Below are 21,541 nucleotides of genomic sequence, written 5' to 3' on the forward strand. Positions count from 1 at the left end.
CAGTTGTTTCCATTCATGCCAGTAAAGCATCTTTATCCTGAACGTGTATTCCATAAAACACATTATTTTAGTTTTTAAAGCTTATGAGTGACCCTTTCAAGGGATTATTTTAAATCCTTAAACCTAACTTGACATTGTTGATGATTCATTCCAATGAATAAGTATACTTTATATATACAGTATATATTGTCAACACATAGGTAAACTGTGATTACTGCACTATGATAGTTTCATCAGTATCAAAATATCATGACTACAAATACTGTCAGGTTTAGTACCCCTGTATACTGCCCCTAGTGTAATCGACTGGTTCAGTCTACATGTGTGCTTGTTGGAGTACTTCTCTACTGGACTGTGAATTGCACTGGTAACATTTCATGTGATGTGATTTAAATTGAATGTGACTGTGAGCAGGTTGGGTTGTTTCCAAATTCCTCTTGGGTCAGTTCAATGTTATTTACAATGCACAAAATCCCACATGTATCACATTTTCTAAAATACAAGTAAGTTGGAAAATATCTTCAGAAATTAAAGGTGCCAGTAAAGATATCTGCTACACTGCTGTGTTTGTAACAAAAGAAATGTGTTGAACCTGTGATAAGAATAGCGTTATACAATCACAATGTATTGTGTGTTTTAGAGTTTAAAAAAGAAGAGGGGGGGAGTTGTGAAAAGGAGAGGTCCTGTTTTAAAGCAGTCCTCGAGCAGAGTTTAATATGACACCGATAAGAACATGGTCTGAAATGATGAAGGTATGTCTACTATGTCTATATATAAAGCCAAAGGAGTCCCAGCTCGGGCAAATCCGAGGTTAGGCTTCCTGCAATGCTGTGTGTCCGTAGCTACAAGTATCTCTAAACCTGGAAAAGATGAGAAAATAATGATAGACAGACCTAATAAAATAGAACACTGCCAAGAAAGAGGAATTTTTGGGCAGTCAGTTAGCTAGGAATGTGTACCCTGTGAGAGGCAATATCTCTGTTTGTAGACCAGCACACAGGGATTGTATCCTCTCTGAACAATGTGTAACCATGGACGAGAGCAACAACACACTCAGACATCAGTGTCGTTTTTTTTAGTTGTATGTTTAAAAAAATGGAAATTTGAAACAGATGTGTTATTTACAAGTTAAATATACAAAAAAGTGGATAAACAATTAAAAGCACCAGTAGTTAAAAAAAAGACACTTCATTTGGATGTGTGCTTTAGCTTTGGGTACCAATCAGGAACTTCTTTTTTCGTCTGCAAAAGAAAGAGACAGAGAGGGAAAACAATGGTGAGAAAAGAAGAAAGTGCTCTAGTTGTAAGATATTCTTCCTTATTAATAAACAACAAACTATGCTAGAGCATATCTTAAACAGCTGAGTTCGGTGGAAAACTCAAATAAAACTAAATTACATTAAAAAGCAATTGATCATTTTCTTGTCAAACACGTGTGTTCCTTTGTCTGGACTTTTTTGTCTCTGCAGGTGGAGGTGCTGTGACTCATACGAGGGTGTTTCCACGTCAGACACTTACGAACACAGTGGGTTTGGGTTTGCTTGGCGACTCTTCCTCTGTGGTCCTGTTGATCCGTTTAGACGGCTGTTTTCCCGCACTAGAGGTCCTGATACCGGTTTGATCTGCTCCTAACAGGTTTACAGAGTCTCTTTGTCCAGACTTCATGCTGATCAGGACTTGTTTCATCACGGCTAACTCCTGGAGAATCGCACAGTTCATAAAAGAAAAGAAGGTGAAAACAACAGTAGAACAATAAGCAGGAAACCTTTCAGAGAAACAAGAAGAAACAAATGCAATCCAGACATTTTAAATCTGTCTAACAAATAATTTCTTATAAATGGTGTGTTTTCAAGGATGTATTTCACTGCTTTCTGGTGAGGTTTGTCCTGAACCTCAGGCCTGCACAGCTGAGAAGTCCTGAAGTCCATCTTTGGGACTACTTGTAATAAACTCAACTCAACAAGCTCAAGGGTCTGCAGGGGTGGCAGCAGGGCAGAGGGGAGGATTCAGGGGGCCATTTCATGGTTCTATTTATCACCCCTGAGGACATGAGCCCCGGCATGTTACACACACGCACGAGCACACACACATGACTCGGAAACGCACACGCACTCTGGTGGCATCTCAAGCACCCAGGCTGAGGAACAGCTGTCTATGACAGGGCACATACTTCATACAGCAAACGGCTGGCTGGGGGGGGGGGGGGGGGGGGAGACAGTCCTGTGTGCATGAGAATATGAGCACGCGCAGTCTTGAAGTAAGCAACACACTGCAAAATCTTGTCTGGTGTGCTAATTCAGACTCTGAGTTGAAACACTCAACTGATTTATAGATAATCAAGAGAAAATGTGTCAACTCACTACATAGCTCACTATCACTGATTTAAAGATCCAGCCTCAACATTCACTCATCCATACCCTGCATGATGTTATATGCTGGCTGTTATATGTCTGTCTATCTCTCTATCTAGTCTTTAATCATTAAGGCTGTGCATCTTTACTGGTCTAACGATTCCATTCAATTACGATTATCCTGTCAACGATTCGATTGGCTCACGATGCATCACGCCGGGTTGCACCCTCAAACTTCTACATCACCGCACACAGTCTACCTTTTCATTAACGAAGACAAGCATTCCACATTAAGAGGAAACTAAGCATGTTACGTCGAACCTGACACAGCAAACACCATCAACATGTGTACCTCTCGATGGTTTAGGAGTCTCTCCAAATCTGCCGCCATGTTGTTTTTCACCTGCAGCAGAGCGGTCCGTTCTTTCCTCAGGGAACTGAGATCACACCAGAAAAACAGGCAGCGTGATCAGATGTTGAGTTTATACAAACAAAAAAAACTGCTATACTACAGATCAAGAATTCAACATTTAATACTGTAGTCACTTAGAGGTTCATGTAGAAGTCATCAAACAATGAAATATATATCCTGATGAAATATTGAGAGTATGATAGTCATAGTTTGTTATTTTATTTAAGGAGGGATCATCAAAGTGAGTAATTTACTGACGCCAGTTTTACTGTTTCTATTTTACGTTAGGGTGGAGTCTGCTCAGGGACAATACAGGGTGAAGTCAGGTGAAGGTGTGGTATACCTTGTAATTGGATGTTTCGTTACTTTAATGACTCTCTAATTAGTTTTAGTATAAAGAAGGTAAAAATACAAACAAAATAATTTTACTATAAGGCAATAAAAAAAAAAACAATCAGTAATGACTCAATCAGGCTCACTGGCAGCTGTTTGATTTACAAACACTGAGAGAATAATTTACTGGTATAAAATCATCAAAATAATAAGTTAATTAAACATGCAAGTCATGAATTTCTGACATTTACTAAATAATCAATAGCTTTGTTAGGCTGAACTCTTGCACAGAGCTTCTTTCCCGAGGCTGTGAAACACACAAGCAGGAACTTGTAATGGGAAGCTTAAAAGCAAATCATCTTGCAAATCTTAAGACAACATCTTGGTGGCCGTGCCACTGAAAACTCTGAGATAAATGAATGTCATTTAGCCAGAGATCTGCCTCTGCTGAGACTCTTCAGGCTGAACATCATTAAATAAACATTGAAAAATACAATGAATGCTTAAGACAATGACTAGTTATATGAATGGAGAATCTCCTGTGTGCGCTGTGTCTAATTAGACAGAATGCATAGCCACAGGAGAACTTCCATATTTCTGTCTGTCAGATGTGAAAGTTTAAGAAGATTATGAGCGTTTCTAAGGATTTATTTTTACTCCCCTGCTTGCCCCGGGTCAGCGCTCACAGTAGCAAGCAGCAAGAGAAAACCTGCAGTCTGCCAGTTTGCATATTTCTAAGGTCAAAATACAGAGGGGGGGGGGGGGAGTAAGCCATACTGTAGGTGCGCTGATGATATGGGACAAAGACAAAGTCATGGAAACATGCAGGTTTTATCTATGGAACTGAGAGGTAGGGATCATAAAGAAGGGACAGAAGGGTGTATGAGGTATGACTTGCTTTCATGATGACTGAATTACATGATAAGAATATAACAAATAAAATCAGTGCAACAGAAATCCAACTGCATTAATGACAGTTCAATCAATCAATCAAACTTTATTTATATAGCACCTTTCTGACAAATTAAATTGCAGTTCAAAGTGCTTAACAAGAGTGCAGAAAAGTTATTGACAAAAAAAGTAGTTTATAAAATCATTGAGAGACAAAATGTCATGAGTTGATTTTCTTAAAGGTTTAGTTCCTTCTTGCACAGAGAGGTGCGAGTCCTTTCTGATAATCTGACAGCATACCTGACATCGTCTTCAAGCGAGGTGACACGCTCCTTCAGTGCACTTATCTGTGCGTCCCTTTGTCTCACCGTCTCGATCAGGTAGCTATAAGGCTGCTGCGTCTGCTGTAACAGCTGGTTGGCTGCCAACAACTGAGGAGAAACAAACACATGTGCATTCAGAAGCAATTACAGAAAAATGTAATTCACCTACAAATTTCAAAGGGTGATCTGGGGTTCCTGTTTTTCTCCACTTACCTCTTCACCTGAGACTCAGGTCAAGATTTATTTTCAAGCTCAAGCCCATGTGATTTAAGAGTTGTGCGTGATTCAACAGTAGGATCTAAATGTCAGTAAACATGATGCATCCAGAATTATCTGGACTCAAATGAAAGATTATACATTGTGCAAAACTAACTATGCCGTCATTATTGAGTGCTTAAATGTCATTTCTATAATATACTGGCTTCACTGAAAACACATTTTTTCAAACGCTGCTTTGTCTTTTCTCCATTAACTCTCACCCCGTCTGCATCATGCAGGTAACAGCTGTGACAACAATTAGTAACCTTACAGCCTGATGTAGTCTGCTGCTGGAAAGTCAGACAAACTCTGAAAGTGTTTCCCTTTGACTAGGGGAGAACCGAAAATACTAGGGCTGTGCTCCATAAATCGATACGGCAATATATCTTCATGTGCTCTTTGCAAATACATGTATCGAAGCAGACGTTTCAGAATCGATTTGGCTGCAAAGCTATGGTGCAGTTCACAATGACATCACAGCCATAGCTCTGGGATCATTTCTAGGAGCTCTGAGAATTGAAGTGTTTGACGTTGTAGGATCCTTAATATGCATCTGTTGTAATTGTCAACAATGAAGCTGTTGTAGTGAACTCTGTGGAGGTCACCAATTTTAAGAGAGCCACCGAGTCCTGGTTGGTTCAGCAACAGGCTTGTACTCATGTTTAGCTGTTTGTACAAAGGCTAAATTTGTATCTTATCTGAATCCTAGTGTACCCCGTTTGCTCTTTCTTTCTCCTTTTTAACTGTTTTTATTTTTATCTACACAAAAGCCCTTCTAGGGACAAGTGTTGCAAATTAGCAACCACTATAAACACTATGACACTTGCATTGGATTGCTGTTTTCAGTTTGTCTACATATATTGTATCCGTCCCTATCAAATAAGCCATATATAAATAAATAAATGATCCAAAATCAATGTATATCACGACATGTATCGTATTGTGGCCTCTGTATCGTGATAGGTATCGTATCGCAGGATTGTGGGAAATACCCAGCCCTAGAAAATACCGCCATTCACAAAGCACGCAATGAACCGGGGATGCAGGTTCAATATTCTAAGAATTGTTGCATCCCTTTTCCAATGAAAAGTTGCATTAAAGTTATAAAATAAATACATAGACAGAAGAAGCCAAAAAATATTAACCATCATAACAACCTCTTTCTTTCATTTACTGTTAGGAAAGTACACTTATAGTTGTCATTAAATAATGGACTGCATGTACTGTACCTTAAACAATACTTCTCACTGAGTCAGTATCACATTTAATCTGGGCAACAATAGATAAAAGTTAGGGTGTTACACATTAAGCCGCTTTTACAGCCAGCCAGTAGTGAGTAGGACTGGGTGGGTGGGGGTGTGGACAATCGTTAGTTAGTCAGTGCATCTGTGTGGGTGGTTAAGTGGTTAACACCCTTTTATTAAATAAAAAGTCAAATATGTCACCTTTTCCATTCATACTCCGTGAATTATGAGGTATGCCTTACAAGTGCTTGTCAGTCACAGCTGACAGTTGAATAGCCAGTTTATTTAGTCTCAAATGTATTCGGACTTGCACAATCTCTCCTCTCGTTAAGAAAGTGTGTGTGGGAGGAGGAGCAAGAACACTGGCTGCGGGAGCTGTCACTCACAACACTTCAAACCTTACAGGTTGTTTTTTGAGCATCGGAGCACGAGTAGCAGACATGTGACCACACACACACACACACACACACACACACACACACACACACACACACACACACACACACACACACACACACACACACACACACACACACACACACACACACACACACACACACACACACACACACACACACACACACACACACACACACACACACACACACACACACACACACACACACACACACACACACACACACACACGAATACGTGTACACACCTAAAATATGAAAGCCTTTTGCTTTGCACACACATGCATGAGGCAAGTCCAATACACAAAAGCCTCAATGACTGGAGTGGTGAGTTGTTAGAGGAGCAAAGAGCATAGCTGTCACGGTTTTTTGGCTCTGTTTCCCCACTGTGTTAACAAGTGTGACAGGTTCTAAAGACTCAAACTACACGCTGTCCTCGTTTAAAGACTGCCGTGCAAGCGCTGAGAAAACCTGTCATTCTCCTAAGGTGGCTTTAAAGGTAGATTCAACATTTCAGAACGAACAAAAGCTTGGACAATTGTGATATTTAGTGAGCAAGCAGCTCTACACCTTTTCTAGTGCTTTGATGTTGCTCTTGTGCATGTTTGTGTGTGTGTGTGTGTGTGTGTGTGTGTGTGTGTGTGTGTGTGTTGCGAGTCGTGCGATGGTGTGAGAAGGTAAATGGTGGGTGATGAGAGAGATCCCACCAAGCTGGCTCTGTCATAATACCGTTGTTATGTCACAGAGAGGTAGAAAGCAGCTGGAATAAATCATTATGGCTCTGACAGAAGTTGGGGAATAACCATAATCTGAGTTACAGTGGGAGATTTTCGATGGTGTGAAATCGTGCGTTGCAGGAACCGACTTGCACGGCTTTTGTTAAAAGTTCTTTGGAACATTTAATGAAGCTTTATCCCATAAATGATGGTCCCCAGGCAGGCACACACACACACTGACACTGTGTGTCCACGTATGTGTGTGTGTGTGTGTCTGTGTTTACCTCTTCTGAAATCTGTCCTGTCTGTGACTTGTGTGTGTCCAGTTCCCTCCTCAGTGATGTGTTCTGCCTCTCAAGCTGCAGAACTCTGCGGGCCAGGTGAACGCTGCATGAGATCAACACAAACAAAACGTTTTTCAGTAGCAAAAACATGACAACACCATCGAACCAACCCTGTGAACTTTATGAACTGGATGAATTTGGGATGATTTTTTTCAAATAAATGATTGCGTGTCAAGTGTTTAGTGTAGCATATTAGAAAAAAATAAATAAATAAACAAAAACTAGAACCAAATGATTGTTAGAAATTCAGAGGCAAATCTGGATTGAACTTGTTCTTTAAAGACTGATTTTGTGACACATGTGGTGAGTGATGTAACAGCAGGTGTGGTCAAATTACTAAATAAACACTCATTGAGCAGCGACTCTGTCAGATAAACAACAAGTTTGTCTGTTAGCATTGATTTTACACAGAGGGAGGTTTAGTTTTGGATGATGTTTTTTTTGGATAAAGTGTGCACAATAAACTAACTGTTTCACTAAATTATACAAAAGAAATTAAACAAACATCAGACTTAATACACTCGGACCATAAAACAGTGAAGGCTTAATCTTAGGCTTATTGTGTCTATTCATATAATAGGTTCAACTGCAATCTAATTCCATGCTTCACGCAGCCTGAATATAAAACAACAGAGCATTTAAAGTGGAGTTGTGCAGCCTGTCAATGAGACGATTCCTCAAAAGGTTGCTGTTGTGTCTGCTCTCTCTCCTTCTTGACAAATATGAACTGTTTGATTTTGTTATCTCATGTCTTTCAGTTTATTCACGTGTCTAATATTATGTTTGTAGGTATAGCTGCTAGCTGTTTGTTAGAAAAGTTGTTAGCTGTGCTGCTGCCTGTCTTGGCCAGGACACTATTCAAAAAAATATTTTTAATCTCAACTTTTTCCTTCAGGTTAAATAAACAAATATATACATGTATATGTAATTTGTGTTGTCTAATGACAAAGCAATATGAATTAACTGAAGGAAGAGGGGTCTCTTCCACTACCAAATTGTAAAAAATAAAAATTTAAAGTTATTTTTGGGGCCAGCTGAAGAGAGACAGGGCATGTTGGGAGGAGAGAGAGTGGGGAACGATATTCAGCCTAGTGCCAAGTCGGAATTGAACCCACGGCCGCTGTGACGAGGATTACAGCCTCCATACATGGGGCGCCCGACATAACTACTAGGCTATCCGGCACCAAAAAAAAAAAAGAATATTCAAAGTTATTTATTCTGCAAATATAACTTTATAGTTGATTGAGTCATCATAGGTTTCTGGAATTTCTGAAGACATTATAAATGAAACAATACATGTTTAAAACCCTCAGAAAGACATCGCACATGGTTTATGAGATGAACCAAATAATGTTTGTTATTCTTTATAGGTCAACAGAAAAAAAAACAATCATCCATACTTTGTAATCATGTTGGTGTCTTAATGCATACAGTATCTCAAGAGAGAATACACATCTAATCAGTTTTATATGTAAAGAGTTGAATACACTGTACCTTTGTTTTAGTCTTCTTTTGGCTGTTGTTGGAACGTTGGCTCCGTAGCCGTATGAAAACAGAACTCTCTCTGCTTCCTCTTCATTCTCAACTGGTAATAGACAGACACACACATATTAACTTTAAATCTCCAGGACTATTACTACGACAATGTGAGATGTGTGTTTGTTTGAACATCTTTCTAATCTTCATTTTTATTTCCTCTTTCTTACACTTCAGGTACTAATTATATCACATTCTCTATGTTTCCCTTTACGTAATCCAACTCAATTATATGTCCAATGTTATTACCACGTTCTTTGGTACCACAACAAGGCCTTTGAATGAACTGGTGCTTGTTGGTTTGTGCTTTAATCTTTCTGCCTTCCCTGTAATTCAATGGGTATTATAGAGCAAACACGTGCTCTTACTTTCCGCAGCCTGCATGGTGACTTGGTCCAACTCTTGCTCGAGCTTTTCATACGTCTCAAGCCGAGCCGCCTGCTCGGCATTCTGAGCTTGAAGCTCTGTGACCCGCTTCTCTGACGATGTCTGCAGCCTGTAAAACTCCTGGGTCAGGAGCTAAAGGAAATCAATGAGAGGAGAGAGAGAGAGAGGGAGAGAGAGAAAGAGAGAGAGAATGAGAGAGAGAGAGAGAAAAGAGAGAGAGAGGGGGGAGAGAAAAGAAAGAGAGAGAGAGGGCGAGAGAGAGAGAGAGAGAAAGAGACAGAGTGAGAGAGAGAAAAGAGAGAGAGAGAGAGAGAGAGAGAGAGGGGGAGAGAAAAGCAAGAGAGAGAGGGAGAGAGAGAAAAGAGAGAAAGAGAGAGAGGGGGAGAGAAAAGAAAGAGGGAGAGAGAGAGGGAGAGTGGGAGAGAGAGAGAGAGAGAAAGAGAGAGAGACAGAGTGAGAGAGAGAAAAGAGAGAGAGAGAGAGAGGGGGAGAGAAAAGCAAGAGAGAGAGAAGGAGAGAGAGAGAAAAGAGAGAAAGAGAGAGAGGGGGAGAGAAAAGAGAAAGAGAGAGAGAGAGAGAGGGGGAGAGAAAAGAGAGAGAGAGAGAGAGAGAGGGAGAGAGAGAGCGGGAGAGAGAGGGGGGATCAAATCAAGGGAGAGAAATGGGAGATAGAGGGTCAATAATCAAACTTTCAGTATTTATTCCTGGTGGTGTCTTTGAAAAATAATGTATTGTCCTCTACTTTGTCTGATCTCATCTCATCACCATGAACTCAGATAAGTAAAGGGTTAAATACAAGGGAACAGGTGGACCTCAGCTATGTGCATTCAAACATCGAGAACAATCTGCACTGAATAAACTTTTTGTTTATATGAGTGTGCTGCAGTGGACAGAGAGAACGGCGGAGCTACTAGACCATCATATGAAGACTGTCAGGACAGAAGCATCAAAGTGAGACGTTCATTCAGAAGGACTTTAGACTCTTCTCTAAAGGAACGAGGCAACAAATTCAAGATGAAAGTGTGTACATCCGGACATAAAGGAAGAGGGGACTTTAAAGGGTGTTATGGACTCTGTGATGTAGCCCAGGTGGACACCCGATGCACTGAGCCGGATTTAACATGCTGGGAAAAATAAAAGACTGCTATTACCCGTCTTTATAGTTTAGAGCAGTGAGTCTCGACATTTCCAAGAACTTCAAGGGGCACTTGGATTTGAATGAATAATATTGTATGTATTCTTTTCGTGTGGTATTGTTTAGGTTTATGTAAATCCTGTTTGGTATTGTGTGACAGAGGGAAATGTTTTGATTCTCATTTTAAAACTATTCCAGGCTTCGTGTATCTTGTGGGGGAGTAATTACCCAACGGTTGCATGAAGCCAGCGATCCTCATGAAACATTTTAAAGTTCAAAGGCCGTTGTTTCATATACCTGACACTGATATAGCAGCATTGTATTTAGTCTCCTTATGATGGCTTTTTTCTACCACAAATAACTTAAGGTTTGTGCACAAGTCAAATATTTTAAAGGGGTACATGACTGAAACAAAGGTTGAGAATACCTCCAGTTTTTTCTGCTGTTTCTCACATTCCACCTGACATTGAGCCAGAGCTTTAGCAGTCTCGTCCTTGACCATCTGAGCGCGCTCGGCTTCAAATGAGTGCAGCTTGGCCTGGTTGGAAAAGTCTGCTACCCGACTGTCAGTACCCAGCTGGAGCTGACGGAACCTGCATAGATTGAGACACACGAGTAGATCATTGACACACACACACACAGAAAATACAGTAAAAGTGTGTGAGAAGATGTGTGATGTGTGTAAAAACAGTGAGATAATGTGAGTTTCGGTGTTATGTAGGACAAGTTTGGAAATAGGTGTTGAGCTCACACACTCAGCTCTAGGCCCCTGGTTGAGCTCAGGCATGCCTGGTGGTTTCAACCCAATGTTGCAATGTCTCCCCTCTTATGGATACAATTATATTTGCTGATGATTTGCATATTGGAAGTGTTCTGTGGCACAGCCTGGCAACAACTTTATAACACTAAGTCACCAAACAGGAAAGCCAAGTCTTAAATCATTTTGTTTTAGAAGAGTGTTTCTCAATGGCGCCCGCAGCGGGGCTTGGTCTTGTTTTCGACCTTTCACAATTTAGTTGGCAGCCGAAGAAAGGTGTTCCTATTTAAGTGTTTAATAATAATTGGCAAAGAGTAACAACTTATTATACAGTTTCTGATTCTATGCGATTGAATTCTAGATTAAGTAGGTCAATCTAGAATTCTTGTTCTAATGCATTCATTCCAAAGCTGGTACGTCCTACGAGTACCCCTGGTGGTATGTGGGATCCCACGTGTGGAACTCTGGGAGTTTCTGATCTTTCACCTTTTGTACAAATCAAGCAAAGCTGTGACGGCAAGCCGAGGAAAGCAAATATGACGATTAAAATGTTTTTTGCATTTGTGGCTCCAAACAGGAAATATTAGATTGAAAAAGTGTAGCGGATTCATCGAGCAGCACAGCAGAAACTGAAGTCAACGATAGTGAACACAGTAGAATTACAAGAGGCGATGTTAGCAGGACCAGTGACGCTTCAGAACTTACAAGCAACAACCGATGCTAAACAGTAAGAAAATATGACTCGAGTCACATCCAGTGTGGATTCTTTTAGAGTGTCACAGAGAATGATCCCAGACTGCTGTGCTTGGTATGCAGTCAATAAGAAATAATCTGTGTATCAGGAATAAAATGTCCTCCTGTGTAAACTCTATATGTAGTTAAATAGCCCTAGACTACTGTATTTCAATGTTGGCCATAAAGGTGATACCTGGAGAGCCAAATGTTTTCTGTGGTGGTTCTCATTGTGAAAACTTTGAGATCATCTGTGCTAATGTTTTAATATCTCAATGGGCTATTTGAACTTGTAACTACGAACGTTTAATTGGTTGTGACTTTTTTCTAAACTTGAAATTTAAAGTCAAAAGAATTATAGAGCTGTTTGAGCAACACTAACAAGTACAAAACTTCTTTGTCAAAGTCCAATTACAGTCAATTCAAAACTGTCAATTCTTAGCTAAATTTAAGCACATTTGAGAAAATAGTTCAATAATATTTTCTTCAACTGTACTTGTTTAGCTGTGGTCCAACTACGTTGTCTGATATATTTATTTCGACTTTCAAAAGAAAATCTTGAAACACAGCATTGTTATGTTTGGTTGTCAGAAGATGTTTGTCTTTTGGAGTAAATATTTCACCCACTGTATTGCCTTTATTTTCTTGTTTTTGACACAGGATGTTATTGCAGAGTGTCCGGGGAATCTTGCTGACAAATTTAAGAAAAAAAACCTTCTAATTTGCAGTATTAATGGGAGATATAAAACAAAGTAAGACAACATTTTATGCAACAGAAAACTATGAAGGACATTTTTGGTCATTTTTAATTGAACATTAAATTGAAAAACAATAAAAAAGTAATTTTCCTGCCCAGAGCTCTTTGTCAGGCAGCTCTAAAATACTTCAGACACCCACGTACGCACATGCATGCACACACACACAGTCTATCAAACTATGGAGGTTGGTGGGATAATATTAATAACTCTCGATTACAGCTGACCTGATAGGATTTCATCATCCAAAGAGCACAGGCCTGATCTGGGTGCTCGGACAGACGTGTACACATGGTGGACATTTTATACATTCTCTTATGAATGGCAGCTGCAATCTAGATACAAAGAAGCAAAGTGCATCCTAAAAATATATATTTCTAGAGAAGAGCAGCCAGCCAATGTTCTTATCAAGTCTTTTCAAAAAGCAGTATTTACAGCTACACCAAGTTAGAGCACCTGACTCCAGGGCTCCACAAGACCAGTTTGTTACAGCTAGTTAAGGTTTGCTACAGAGTGGAAAATGGACAACTGTAATTCAGACTTATTTAATGTTTAGGTGATCACTGGTCTTCTGATACTGAGATTCAAGCTTTGCTACAATCATCTGACGCCATTTCAAGCTTGTCCTCCTCATTCTTTAACCCAAAAATAGGGGCATGCGTGGGGTTAGGGGTTAAGGGCTTGAGGCTAGCATCTGTCGTTACTGGCTTGCGATGCGACACAGAGAGGGAATGTGATCGCAGCAGAGAGAGAGAGAGAGTGAAAGAGAGAGTGAAGACTGTGTGCGTGTGTGTGTGTGTGTGTGTGTGTGTGTGTGTGTGTGTGTGTGTGTGTGTGTGTGTGTGTGTGTATGGAAAGAGCAACAGCTGGTGGTTTGGATCTAGAGAAATGACCGGCATGTCGTAGTAACCCAGGACAGGGACACTGCTGCTGCGGCTGCTGCTGCTGCTGTTTGTGCGTGTTTGTCGGTCTGTACTGGATTCAATATTTTATAAAATAGTTTGATTAAAATGTTCTCATCGTTGAAACTGTAAATTAAACTGTAAACTGTAAATTAAAAAATACTGTCAATATATTTCTCAACATTTTTTAAACTTATACACAGATGTTTTAACATCAGCTGCAAATACAAACCTTGTTATGTAAGAAAAACATGTGCAGGATTATTTCAAAGACACCTCCAGTAAGAAAAGGAAAAGGTCCTGTAGGCTGTGAGTGTGTGCGTGTATGTGTGGGGAGGCTCACTAAATGTTGTGATTTCAGCATTAGATATGAAACTTCCTACAAGGCCATTATCCAGAGCAGAGGCTGTTTTTTAAGGCTCTATTTAGATGAGATTGTTGCGGATCAGATCTTGAGTAGAGATCTGGACGTACAGAAGAGTTAGCTTGGAAATGCGAAAGTGAAAAAACACACACACACAAAAAAGGAATTCCAAATGGTAAAAAATGAAGGGGGATAGTTTTAAGGGGAAATAAAATGTTAAAATATTTTATTCCATTTTTTAATAGTTAAAGTCTAAAACATGAACAAAGTCATGTTAAAGACAAGCTGTGCAACAACCCACAGATTGTAGCAAAAACAGCTCTGTTGTTCTGGGCATGCAACGTCGACATGAATCACTAAAAGTTGGTTGGAAAATGTGAATAAAACTAAAAATTTAAATTGTAAAAAGTTTGAAAAAAAAAAAACCTGAGTTAAAAGCTTTGATTCAATTTGTTATTTTATAGTTAAAAATGTTAAAACAGCCTCCTGGTTGTCTTGCCTTAATGTGTGAGTAGTAACTCTGCTTGTATTTTTAAAGAATTATTATTATTATTTATTTATTTTTTAGCATTTTGTCTAAAATATCCAAAATGATGGATTATGTAATTAATTTTCCCTTGTGTATTTTTGTTTGCAACCAAAAAGCACCTTCACCAAATTACTTTCACATTTCAAGACTCTCTTTTTTAATTAGAAAAAATACGATATAAAAGTATAAAAAAGTATGTTTTATGAAATCATTATCTCATCGTCAATACAGATCTTATCATTTGTCTCCAGCACTACATCGTACAGCAGCTCTCAGTTTACATTCAGCCTGCTCGAAAACAATTTCACTCATGAAAAGCAGGGAGGGAGGCCAGTGACACCAGTTGGTGCTGACCTTCAGTGACTTCTGACTTTCCATGTGACCTTGTGACCCCTGAGTTACAGCGAAATATTCATGTGATCTCCAGTAAGAAGCAGACCACAGCCACAAAAGTCCTGCCGCTCCTACATTACGCTCTGATGAGACGCTCACACACCAGCAGCAGAATGACAACAAGCCCACAGCTTTCAGGGAAATACTGACAAATACTAAAAGAAAGAAAAAACCCTAACTACGATGGCAGCTCTATTCATAACAGCAGTTTGACTTTGGCCGACCGAACACACAAGCTAACACGTCTCTGATTGGCCTACAGGGACGAGCAATGAATTTGAAATATGATGAGAATAACCCTGACCTCAAAAAAACTGTACCAACTGGCCTGAGTTTGACAGTTTAACAATTGCCCTCAGGTGAAGTCCTTAAACTCTTCCTGATATACAACCTTTTAACAAAGCAACCAGGAAGTAACCTAGTGAAAGAAATCAGAGTGTTTAACTCCTAAAAGGCCAAAGGAGCTGTCCAACAAGATGATGTTTATTTTAATGTTATTTCATTCCAGGAGCATACCGACATCTTTATCTTGACAAATGGCGTATACTGTACTGAGATCCTTAAAACCCTAAAAGATGACGTTTTTTTATTTTCTGCACATAAAAGATTCAACCTGTGCAGATTATCATTTAGTGTGCACACGTTGTTATCTTGTTGGTACAAGTTAATTTCTGTATAATGAAGACACGATAGACTGAACTGAACATACTCTGTTGATTTACTTTTGAAAGTTAATTTTTGCATTGTCCCTTTTCATATAAACAATATAAGCTTCTTGAGAACTGCTGATGTGGCTCTGTGCAAAGGAAGCACAAACAAGAGTGTGATTTTGTAACATCCAGGGGTTGAAATAAATTTTGATTATGTGAGTTTATTCCAAAATACGACACCTGAAGTCATGGAACACATTCTTGTGTCATAGGTAACAAGTCAATAAATATATTTAGACTGCTGTCTGCCTCCTCAAAGAATTCACCTGAATCTAAATAAACGGGACCTTCAGGCTCCTCTGCTCCTTGGAATGACCTGCCTGAGGATCTGAGACTAGCTTCGACTGTTTCTCCTATAAATCACTTCTGAAGACATTTTTATCATTTTTAACTAAAGGCTTTCTTGTAATTCCTTTGTATTTATTCATTTTTGCTTTATTTATTTGATCGTGTTTACTATTTGTTTCTTTTTATCAAGCCATTGTTTTTAACCGTTTGACTCGTTCCTCGTTTGTTCCGTTTTCAGCTGTTGTTTGAAGTCGTTTCCTCTTTTATTTGTTATGTTATGTTATTGTGTTTATTATTGTTGGGCTTTTATGTTTTGTAAAGCACTTTGCAATGTCTCTTTTTGATAAGTGTTTTCTAAATGAACTATCATTTTTTTGAGGGGCTCGGTAATGTAGAGCGAGAAGATTCTTTGACATCAAGAGTTTTTTTTACTAGAATCTAAATGAGCTTTATTGGCCAGCTATATTTACACATTCAATGAGTTTGCTGAAACAATAGAACAATAGAAGTTGTTGTTGTTTGTGGTGTAATTCATGAAACATTTCTTTATTGATATTTCCAACTTGACCATCAGAATTTTGAGTGGTTGAAAAAAAGAATCAATAAATAATCAAGACAAAATGAGTCTGGATGTCTGTGTCTCATTAGTATGATTTACACTGTATGGAAACCTGTGTATGTGTGTGACTGATGGTAAAACTCACTGTTCCAGCAGTTGGTCATATCTGGACTGAGAGTCTCTCTCAGCAGCCACGGCTCTGTCCTTCTCCAGCACCGCGTTGTCTCTGGCCTCACGCAGGTTCCTGTATAAACACACCCACACACACACACACACACACACACACACACACACACACACACACACACACACACACACACACAATACGCTGTCAACACACAGCATGTGTACCAGCCAACAAGCACCCCCCCACCACAGACTCTTCTTTAAGAGTTATTTAACAAAACAAATCCTCATACCTGTTCTCCCTCTCATACATCTCCCTGGAGGTTCTCTGCAGGTTGTCAATCTCCTGACTTGTTTTCAGTCGGATGTTCTCAAGCTCTTCTCTCAACTTGGCCTCATACTCGCACTTGTAGCGGTCCCTGTGGCGGAAGGAAAGACAGAAAAATAATGTAAAACTAAGTTAACAAAACAACAGTTTTCCAAGATTATAATGTAGTGGTGTAAAACAGCAGAGCCTGACCTGGATGCCACATATTTTTCATAGGCATCCTCCCTTGCTTTCTTAGTGTCTTCTAATTGTACCTGAAAAGAAAACAAGAAGTGAAATAACATAAAAATTACTCTTTTGACATTTTCAAGTTTTATATTTGAACCTGCAGTCTCTCCAGGCGGTCTTCTTCATGTGCACAGCGGACACTCAGCTCCATGTTTTGCCTGTGTAAGTACTCCTTGTCCTTCTGCAGGAGAGTGACTGACTGCTGCGATGTTGCCACCTGGTGGGCAAGAAGAGAATAACAAAAAGCTGTTATAGAACACAGTACATCCAGAGACTTAAAGTAGTATTTTTAAGACCAAACAAAGTGTAAGTGTTTGTTTTAAGCACCTCTTTACTGAGAGTGTTTCTCTCTCGGGTCAGTGCAGTATGAGATACTTCTAGTGTCTCAAATCTCCTTTTTAACTCCTTTAGGTCTGCTTCAAAGTTGTCACGTTCTCTATAAAACCAGAGTGAAAAAAGGTTAACACACATTTGAAGATATGAGCTACATAGGCAGAATATACAGTATATACAGTATTAAATACAGTACATTTATAATAATAAACTGCATGGCTCATAAATCAGGAGTTAGAGTGGTAAAATGTCTCATCAATCATCAATATGGTGCAGGAGAAAGCAGTAAGGTCATCTCAGATCTGCTGTGTGTAAGGACTTTAGTTCTTCAGAAAGTGATACGGTAACCCAAGGAAGACCCTTCCTCCCTTTTCATCCAAAGACAACAACACACAAACCGTTTGACGTTTGGGTAGTTGTCTCTGCGATAATCTCCTTCTTGGATCTGCTGTTTGGTATCAGCCAGTTCCAGGGTCAGTCTCTGGCTCCGCAGCTCCAGCTCTGAACGCAGCCTCCGCTCCTCCTCATAGCTCTGTGGATACACACAAACAGAAGAGACAACATTATCATGTTATGGATTATTCATATTACTGTTGTTGATCTATCTCAAGTAGACCTGACTACTGTAATAAGATTTACTAAGATTTGGCGAGGGGAAATTCAATTTTACACTCTGTTATTGAACAGCTCCTGAGCTGGGGGGGGGAATTCGGTGTCTTGCTCAAGGACACCTCTGCAGTGCTCAGGAAGTGAACTTGCACCTTTCCAGCTACCAGATCAATTTCCAGACATAGGGCGCACTCACACTAGCAAAGTTGTCCTGTACCGTGCTTAAGCCCATTCCTCCCCATTCCCCCCCGCTAGCCTGCACTCACACTGCTCCAGGACTAACCGGGCCTGAGCACGGTTACTTCTTGTGTATAAGGTCGTAATACAACACAAGCATGGCTTTACGTAATTATGAAGCTCCCTTGGTTTACAAGACAGGCAGACTCGAGAAAAAAACGAATGAAAAAAAAAAACAAAGACGTGCTGTCGGGTCCGCGTCCTTACATCGGAGAACATCACAGACAACATGACAGATACTCTACTGACTTTGTGGCTCATTTTGAGTCATGGCAGTCAGATACAGCCATACAACTCCGGCACTTCTCGTAACTCAAGTTGCTATACTTTCCATCCACAGAGCACTTTGGTGGATTCTGACTTTTTGTCTATCTCTGTTTGTGTTATACTCTGTTTTCTGTGTATGAATGTTCTTTGGTGGGACTTGTCTGTTTGGACAGTAATGGTGCTGTTGAAAAGAATTTCCCCTTGGGGAGTCATGGTCATGATGAAAGCTGTCAACGTTGTGTAGCCGCGTGCTTTTGCATGAACTGTACCGTGCAGAAGCACAGCTCTTCGAAGCGTGCCAGGGCCAAGGAAGTGTGCAAGCAAGGCGCACTCATACTGGTCAAATTAACTGGACTTTAGTGGTGAAGCGTGCTTGGGCACGGTACGGACTGCCTAGTGTGAGCGCGCCCATAGTCTCACTGGGACTTGAACCGGCAAATGGGGAGGGTTGTACCTCCTTAATTTGCACACTGACATCTCATACACAGATAATCAGTGTGGAAAGCGCCATGGTTTCATTTAATTGTTAAAGTGGAAATTAGGTCAGAGTACCTTTACCTGCTAGACGTGGACGTGAGAATGTATTTGAGAAAAAAACAAAAAACTATGACTTTTTTTGCTGCTCTCATTTAGCCTCACAAGGTTTTCTTTGCCAAGAAAAAAATTCTTTGGGCCATATCAACCCCAGATTGCCTTACCTGAATTTTACCCTTATCTTCAGCATGATGCATCATTATCCTGTCAACATGTCATTTATGCCCACAGGGGAACTGTTACAAGGTTGACAGGAGGATTTCTTTAGATCATACCTCTGTCATTACAAACACTGCAAGCTGGTTGAATCAAGGACTCTGCAGCTGCGTGTCTATAGCCACACAAACAAAAAACATGGTTTCTAAAGGTAACTGGTGAACTCTTGACCTCTCTATAGGTCAAGAGGCACTCTCCATACCTTTTCAAGACGGGACTCAGAGTGAGTAAAACTGAGTGTTTGATTAGAGACAGTTTGATCTAGAGAGTTTAAAGAAAGAGAATATATTGGGACCTGTTTAATGTGTCCTCAGGAGAATAGAAAAGTATAGAAAATGTTAACACATGAATCAGATATATCTATTATATCTTTCCACTGTATACGCTGATACAGGACAACACAATATGAAACAAAAGTGCATAAGGGAGCTTAAAGACTGACTTATACATATATAAAGTAATAACAACATACTTAATAACCCAGACAAAAGTGAGACTGGTGCATAGAAGTGTTGCATGTGTGTTGTACCTCCAGCAAAGCCTTCATCTGTGATCTGTGTTCATCCAGCTGCTTAGTCAAACTGCCTCTCTTCCCACTAAGTTCAGCCAGCTCCGTCCTCAGAGGAGTCACCACCTCATAGAAACGTTTCTAAACACATGAAGAAAACGGGTTTAAAGACATCGCGAACTGATTCACATGTTAATCCACTTTGTCCAGCAACAAGGTCCAACAAGGTGATTGAGGGATTACTCCCCACTGCTTACAGCTACGTATTCCTGTATGGACATTTCTTCGTCCGGGAGATCTCGGAGCTCCTTGTATTTGTCCTGAGAGATGTCCAGATCCCTGAGGGACCTCCGCAGCTCTCCAGCTCCCTCACACAGCTGTCGGTTGGTCTCCTCCAGCTGCTGCTGCCTTTTCAGGATGGCATCCATCTCCTGCTTACGTAATGCCTGCTGCTTCCTGTTAAAGAAAATCTTTAGAATTACAGCACAACATTTGTGATAACCCGCTCAGTGACAGGATGAATTGCACAAGTTAAGTTATTCTAGTTACATTTTTGCAATGCTTTAATAGTAATACGTGGAATATCATGACAACAATAACATAAAATAAAAGCTATTTTACCTTATTGTGATTAAACTACTGATTTAAACCACTTTTAATATTTAATTCTGTTAGGGATTGTATGCTCTCTAATTCGGCCATCCTGGGTTTTATTTGGTATTTAATAAGACGGTGTGCTAGTTGTGGCTGGAGCATGACTGTCAAACACGCAGATGAACCATGGGCTATAAATATTAACATAAACAATAATCCTTCTTTTTTAAAAATTATCTCTAATATAAGAGCAACAGAAACACCTTGGTAAAACTCAAATGTACATTTTGCACACGTTCAGTAAACATGAAATGCTTCTCTGAACTTTCAAAAAATCTCATGACAATTTCTACCTATTCCTGAGCAACAGCTGTACTTTAGTACTTAGATCACATGCAGGTATATTCTGCATCGATATCCAACATGACACACATCCTCCATCCAGCCTCCTCCACTGACTCACTTGCTCTCTTCTTGAGTCAGTTTCAGCTGGTTGTCCAGTCTCATTTCTAAAACTTGCTTCTGATGTAAAGCATCACCAAGCCTCTCCTGCAGCTCATCAATCTGTCACACGACAAAAAAACAAAAACACGGAAACTGTATCAGCAGGAGCATTGCAAACAAAGATGCAGCAAATTGTGTGGCTCACACTATGCATATCTCTAATAATTTTACCTTGGACATATGGTCAGCCTTCATGTTGTCTATGATGAGATTCTTCTGAGAAAGCTCGATTTTTAGAAGCTGGACGTTGTGCAGCAGCTCCTTCCTTTCGATGAGCTGGCGGGTCACCTTTTGGGATCCGTCCCGCTGCTCGTCAGAAGAGGAGACGTCTTCGGTGGTCTGCACGGTCGTCTCCAAGCTGACCTCCTCCGACTCCAGGTCCATGGAGCTGGAGACGTTTGCCGCTGTCGGTTTCAGCTGTTGCTTCTTGGGAGGCATTTTGTGTTTGTCCCCTTCTCGGTGACCTTTTTTTTTTTTTTTTTAACTTGAGCTGGCTCTACAAAAAGACAAATGTATTATTTCATTTGTTAAGCGTTAAGGTGATATGTGAAACTGTATCACAGGGTTTTTTTTTCAAGGGTCCCGCTTCCAGTTGCTTCCTAGCCGCCAACTGTTCGGCTGTGTTGTTGTTGACTGTCCGTGGGTACAGTGCCCCCCGTGGTAATTAAGGTGTAATGCAAGTCGAGACTCGTCGCTATCAGGTTGTTACAGCGGCGAGATCA

The 21,541-nt window shown here is 40.1% G+C and overlaps 1 protein-coding gene across 1 annotated transcript; it reads right to left on the reverse strand.

Annotated features, from left to right (window-relative positions):
* Nucleotides 1-382: 382 nt before the first annotated feature.
* pibf1 (progesterone immunomodulatory binding factor 1) lies at nucleotides 383-21,442 on the reverse strand. Its single transcript, XM_061039974.1, has 18 exons — nucleotides 20,991-21,442; nucleotides 20,779-20,879; nucleotides 19,979-20,177; nucleotides 19,743-19,862; nucleotides 17,749-17,882; nucleotides 17,345-17,453; nucleotides 17,115-17,234; nucleotides 16,982-17,043; nucleotides 16,755-16,880; nucleotides 16,481-16,579; nucleotides 10,774-10,939; nucleotides 9,193-9,343; nucleotides 8,783-8,873; nucleotides 7,229-7,331; nucleotides 4,288-4,418; nucleotides 2,704-2,788; nucleotides 1,519-1,698; nucleotides 383-1,242 (listed from the first exon to the last, which is right to left on the reverse strand). Exons 1-18 carry the CDS (start codon nucleotides 21,255-21,257, stop codon nucleotides 1,189-1,191), a joined length of 2,298 nt encoding a protein of 765 aa, XP_060895957.1. The 5' UTR covers nucleotides 21,258-21,442; the 3' UTR covers nucleotides 383-1,188.
* Nucleotides 21,443-21,541: the final 99 nt, after the last annotated feature.

Source organism: Labrus mixtus, chromosome 6 (genome assembly GCF_963584025.1).
Source record: "Labrus mixtus chromosome 6, fLabMix1.1, whole genome shotgun sequence".
Lineage (NCBI taxonomy): Eukaryota > Metazoa > Chordata > Actinopteri > Labriformes > Labridae > Labrus > Labrus mixtus.